This window comes from Petaurus breviceps, unplaced genomic scaffold, assembly GCF_028583685.1.
Source record: "Petaurus breviceps papuanus isolate PSGF00001 unplaced genomic scaffold, PetGlider_PUasm1.0 90696, whole genome shotgun sequence".
Classification (NCBI taxonomy): Eukaryota; Metazoa; Chordata; class Mammalia; order Diprotodontia; family Petauridae; genus Petaurus; species Petaurus breviceps.
In genome coordinates this window covers 2,320,326-2,326,711 of record NW_027187314.1, presented here as the reverse complement: position 1 = coordinate 2,326,711, position 6,386 = coordinate 2,320,326, and the positions used below count along the sequence as shown (strand labels likewise).

General features: G+C 43.8%; 1 protein-coding gene across 1 annotated transcript in view; it reads left to right on the top strand.

The window, feature by feature from the left end:
* The window catches only part of ARX (aristaless related homeobox), a 13,740-nt gene extending 9,227 nt beyond the window's left edge, over positions 1-4,513 (top strand). The window contains exons 4-5 of the mRNA XM_069065614.1: positions 263-591; positions 3,169-4,513. Coding sequence (XP_068921715.1) covers positions 263-591; positions 3,169-3,409 — 570 coding nt within the window. The 3' untranslated portion in view covers positions 3,410-4,513. The remainder of the gene's footprint in view (positions 1-262; positions 592-3,168) is intronic.
* The last annotated feature ends 1,873 nt before the right edge of the window (positions 4,514-6,386 follow it).

Below are 6,386 nucleotides of genomic sequence, written 5' to 3'. Positions count from 1 at the left end.
CTCTCTCTCTCTCTCTCTCTCTCTCTCTCTCTCTCTCTCTCTCTCTAGATATGGCACAGAACAGTCTTAAATTTTTAAGTAAAAGCACAGTATAATTATGGAATCAAGACTAAAGGTAGAAATGAGGTGGGAGGAAGAAAGGGATAGTGCCCAGTCCCAAAAGAGACTCTAGGGCAGAGAAAAACATATATCTGGCTTAAAGAACTCTTCCAAGTAGACAGACAAAAGAGTCATTCACCAGAGGTTTATTTGGGGGTTGTAGGTATGGTTCCAGAACCGACGGGCCAAGTGGCGAAAAAGGGAGAAAGCTGGAGCTCAGACTCACCCTCCAGGTTTGCCTTTCCCTGGTCCTCTCTCAGCAACCCACCCCCTAAGTCCATACCTGGATGCCAGCCCTTTCCCTCCTCATCACCCAGCTCTGGACTCAGCCTGGACTGCTGCTGCAGCTGCAGCTGCGGCTGCCTTTCCCAGTCTACCTCCTCCACCTGGCTCTGCAACTTTGCCACCAAGTGGGACTCCACTAGGCCTCAGCACTTTCCTGGGTGCAGCAGTATTCCGGCATCCAGCCTTCATCAGCCCTGCATTTGGAAGGTAACGTTATTCAGCTTATGTTTTAAACACATGTATTTAAATAAAACATTCAAGAAGGAAAAAAAAAACCCTCCAGCATCCAAGGTACTGATAATCAGGAAGGTTAAGATTTAAGGGGAATAGAATGATGAAGAGAAAGGGGAAAGAATGGAAAAATTACTTAAATTATTAGTCCTTTACCAAAATAAGTAAAGCTTGATATAAGAAGAGATTTTCTATTCCTTATCAGGAAAAGAGTCTTGCTGAGGGTGATTAAAAATAACCTTATGTTTTATGGATAATAATTGTATTCTAATATAATAAAACTAAAGTATATATAGAATAGTGCCAGTATTGGGCGATGGAGGGATGGAAGAGCAAAATCTATGCTGGTGATTCCTTCTCTAGAAGGGAGCTCATCTAGTTCATCATCGTGGCAGACCAAGAGAGGAACAAGGACTTAGGTTCAAGAGAAGTTGATCTGAGGCTTTGTATGACTAATACTGAGGTCAGACATTCTCAGTGTCCTAAAACTGAATCCATCTTGTCACTCAAGTGACCGGCTGTTAAAGCTACATCCCTGTATGTTACACCTGAATCAAACAGTGGTACAAGACAAGGAAATAAAAGAAATAATTCATCTTACATTATAGCTCCCTTTCTTTAAATGAACATCAAATGATGAAATAAAAGTCTGTAGTTAATCACACAGACAAAGAAACAAAGGAAGGATGTATTAAGTTGGAAAGTGCAGTGAAAATAAAACTGAATGTAGCTGCAATGATCTCTCTTTAAGAGAACAAAGAAATAATAGATTCATCCAACTGAGCAGCCACTTAACCAAAAAAAAAAAATCATCTCATGGAGGAGAAAAACCAAATTCCAAGTAAAATTAGTTTCTTCATACAAACCAATGAAATTAAACAGATTGTGCATCAAATTGCAGTCAGTGACTCAATTTACCTAATGGAACAAGTGATGTTACAGTTCTGTCACGCCCCCTGCATGGAGGCATGATTTCACACTTTATCAGTTCTCCTACAGCATTAATGCAGTGCTTCTACTATTTTCCTCCTGACAACAAATTGAAAAGTGAATTGTAAAAGCTTACTAACAACAGCCTGGATAATGGGCTGTAAGATTAAAATAGGCAAGGGGGGGGCAGAGAATAAGGTAAGGGGGTAGGTTGGAGAGGAAGGAGGAGGAGCACTGGATTTCCTCGTACAAAGCAGTATTTTCTGACTCCTTCCTAAGGGCAATGATTTAAGGCTGGAAAACTCAAAGCAAGGTGCCAACAGAGCATGGAACAAACCCAGGTCATCATTCAGGAGAAAGGCCAGCCCAAGAACCAAACCTCCTTTGGGGGGTTGGGGAGACAGGCCAGCTCTGGCTTTGGCTCCTCTCAGCTACCAACCCTGGCTTCCACTTTCCATGCCAAGGCAAAGGAAAAGCAGGCGGTGACTGCTCAGTGGTGGCCAATGCCCAGGCTTAGCAAGCTGAGGCTTAGCTGTGAGGCCTCATTGCCTTTAGAAGGACCATAGTTCAGTTCCTAGCAGTGATGATGTCAATAATCACCTCCTTAGTTAATGGAGAGTCTGTACATCTTCATGTGCCAGTCAAGGGGGTCACTCCCTCTCTTCAGCACCACTGCTCTGGGGAGAGAAGTCAGGCAAACTAGAGGGAAGGCATTTAAAAGATTGTGTCATTGAGCGAGGATGCTAGGTTGCTGGCTAGTAATTGGCATTCCACTGTGAGGAAATCAACAGGCATACCACCTCCTGCAGGGAATGGGCATCAGGGCTAAGGAACCGATAGACACGCCGGGCACCAGGAACTTCGAAGTCTTTCCCAGGAGAAAGATAACATAGACAGTCATTGGTGGGATGGAGGAAAAAATAAAAACAAAAACAAAGCAAAGCAGAACATAACCCCAAACCCAAAAGCGATAGTTAACCCTTACCTTACCACTGCACGTATGGATCTCTCTCTCTCTCTCTCTCTCTCTCTCTCTCTCTCTCTCTCTCTCTGTATCTCTCTTTCCCTCCTTTTCCCTCCCCCTCTTCTCTTTCCCCTCTTCTCCCGCCCAATCTTCTCTTCCCATCATTTCCTCTCTTCCGACTTTCCTGGCTCCTTTACCCCCCCCCCTTCCCTTTCTTTTTCCTTTTCTCCCCTGCTCTCTCTTTCATCCCTCTCCTAAATGCTGGATCATAATGAGAAAGCATTTGGCTTTGGAATCTATACCTCTATTCAGCATAAATCATAGTATCAGCTCTACTCTTGACAGGGTACTTTCCTGAACAAGCCTGTCACTAACAACTTTGATAAAATTAGACTTTAACAAAATCTTCTGAATGCCAACGAGGAGGTATTGCAACAGGTCTTCTGCCCTCTCAGCACCCGACCGGATTCTCCCACAATAAAAAAAAAAGTCACATTCTTCACACCTCAAGCTCTTAATGTATTGAACACGTGTTAAAGGCAGTTCATTAAGAAAAGAAAAAAATTAAAAAGAGGAAAAAAAAAAAAAGGATGGATGGATGGATGTGGCAATACCTAAACTGCCTCGGTCGTTGACCCCAGTGTTTACTCTCCTCGCAGGCTCTTTTCCACGATGGCTCCTTTGACTAGTGCTTCCACTGCTGCCGCCCTACTGAGACAGCCCACTCCCGCGGTGGATAGCGGGGTGCAGTCAAGTGCGCTCTCAGACCCCGCCACAGCTGCCGCAGACAGACGGGCTTCAAGCATAGCAGCTCTGAGGCTGAAAGCAAAAGAACACGCCGCTCAGCTGACACAGCTCAATATCCTCCCTGGGAACAGCACAGGGAAAGAGGTGTGTTAAACCCGACCCAGAACCACCACCGATAATCAAATAAAAGGTCACCTCAAATAGCACCAATCAAGACCAAATGGAAAAAAAGAGGACCAGCAAACTAAGACATTGGAGAGGTTCTCGAGTTAGGAACTTGGAGAAAGAAAGCATCCTTTGCTACAGTACTCTCCTGAGTAAACCAACACTAACAGCTCCTGAATAGCAAATTCCTTGGCTGGTACCTTTTTTTCTCCCCTTAAATGTCCAACCTACTGATTTGTTCTTTCATCTCTCTCTTTTAAATGACGTCATAATGTAAAATATATTTTGAGTTGCCTTCTTACTATGTTTTATTTTTTTTCTCCCTGGATTCAACGTATATTATTTAATGTGTGTGCTTTTTAAAGGTTGGATTCTTCCCCTTCCTGTTCTTCCATCCCCATCTTTTAAAAATCACACTTTGACCTGCTGAGTTTTCTCAACCAAGGATGCTTCCAGGGTAGAAAGAGAGTTAATTTGATGCTGTATGATAACCAGTGCACTTAAAGGGAAGGGGTATCTTTTTCTTGTTCTATTCTTTATCACTACACCAACCAAGGTTTTTATATCAAACCAAAGGGAAATACACTGCTAGAATATGGACTGCTTAAGTCACTAAACTGTGATTATTGATTCTGTACATACCATTGTTATAAAAAAAAACAGAGCTTTGTATATTTGAAATGTTATAAAACAATTGCACTCAGTGTAGTGTTGTAAAAGTTTGTCCTTCTGTAGATTCTTACTGTGTTGTAGATATGATAGGGTTCCTAGACAAATATTTATGTACACAGACCCTTTATTTAACTTATTAACTGTAGAGGTTCCTGAAACCTTACAAAAAGGCAATGGTACAGTACTTTTGTGTAATGTTGTTCTTGTTCTCACTTTTCCTTGCTATCCCGTGGAGAAGTGCCACACTCAGAAAATAAAAAAATATATATATGTTTAACAAAAGAGAGTGTGAAAAATGCATTCAGGAACACAGCACTAGGTGAATCACCTCATTGTAGAGGGCAACCGAAGAGTCACTCAGGTAATGATACTAGAGTGGAGGCCTCTCTTCTTTTAACAGAATTTTTAATCACTTGGGATGTGCCCTACAATGAATATGTAATTTTTCCTCTTGGCAGTAGTTGGGCTCAAGTGTTGTATTCGCTTAAACATTTTAAAGAAAATGGAGGCTTTTCGCTTGAAACAGAGGGAAGTTGTCTTATTGGAGGTACCACTTGCTCTCTCAAGGCTGTGCCTGGAAATGTATACCTAAGAGATGACTGGTAAAAGGGCAAAGTCAGGAGCTGGGGAGCTCACTTCCGAAAGGGTGTTATACTTGTGTACGTGCGCGCGCTAGTGAGTGTGGATGCCTATGAAAGAGAGGGAGGGAAGAAGGGCAAACAGGAGAGAGGTAAAGAGAGGAAAAAGATGTATGAACGTGTCAACTCTCTAATGGCATAATTGCGATGCTATCTGGGAAACACTGATCCAAGTAAAGGGTGTGTGTGTGCGTGAGTGCGTGCGTGCGTGTGTGTGTTTGGGAGGGAGCGCAACCAAGGTATTATAAGAACAGTAGATACTAATAAATTTGCAATCCACAATCCCGAGATGCACTTTTAAGAGAGCAATGGTGTGTGTGTGTGTGTGTGTGTGTGTAGAAACGTGTTTGATTTACTATTGGTTACCAATCTATGGCAGCCCCTCTGACAGCGTGGTGCGCCTCTTTAATGATTAGAGGGCGATGGGAAAAGGAAGAAGAGCTTAATTAGTTTTAATTTGCAGTAATTAGCGCACCGGACCTTGGGGGGGGGGGGCAAGAAGGGGGTTGACGTTCCGTGACTAACCTGAGTTGACATCTTCTTTGAGCTTTAGTTAAGTCCTACCGGGTTACTCTGGTCCCCTGCTTTTATAAGCGCCTGCTTCAATGCGGAGTGGAAATCTGTACCCAACTCCGGCAGGGCAGAGCAAGCGGGACAAATGACTTCTCTCTCATTTCTAATCTGTATCCTTGAACATTCCATCTGGAGAAGACAGACGTGTAGATTTAGGAGTGTAGGTTTAAAGGGCGTGGACCAAGTTCCCTCATCCTAGCTCGTCCTCAAGGTTATATACTCTGCCCTCAGGGGACCTGCAGAGAGGTAAGCCTACCTAGCAAGCTTTCCCCAGCCCATTAACTACCGCCAAAGAATACAGATACTTGCGCTCCTTTAATTTAGTCCTGGGGTTACTCTTAGGAAGAAGACTAGCTTTGGTTTTGCGGATATTCAGTTGGCGTCTTGAAATTGAACTTCATCGTGGGCTATAAAAACTCAGTAAAAGGCAGTAGGGCCCTGGAAAGAACGAAAGGTCAAAGAATCATAGAGTGGCTTATAAAGAAAACTGGGAGAAAATGGAGAACGAGATAGTGCGAGTAGGGAGAGAGAAGAACGTAGGTGGAAAGAGAATACTAAGGAGAGAGGGGAATCATGGGGAAGGAGGGAAAGGGCTAGGGAGGAAGGGGTGGAGAGAGAATGGTGATGATAGGGTGAGCAATGAGCAAATGATGGGTCACTCAATGGAGGACTATATTTCGCTTTGGAGAACTTGGGTACCTTCGTACGGTGAAGTAGGAAACGGAACTCTCTGTAGTACGAGTTCTTCCTCCTCCTCCTCTCTCACCCCTCCCCTCAATTACCGCAGAGATAGGAGGAGCCTAAGGGACCTTAGTATAGGATATCTCGGGGGAAGGAAGTGTTAGTGGAATGCCACTTTCTTTGCCCTCCTAAACTTAAATGCCTATCTCTGGCATATCCCATTCTAAGCGAATGACAGCGAACTGGAGGGGTAAAAGGAGAAGACGGCAGGCTTCTCTCACCAGCCGTGATACCTTGGTGGCTCTCAGACCTCACATTTCAGAGATCCTCCCCACCCCCAGCCCCGGGCGAAAGAACCCAGAATGTTTGTGGGGACTGTAAGGGGGTACTCCATTTTATGG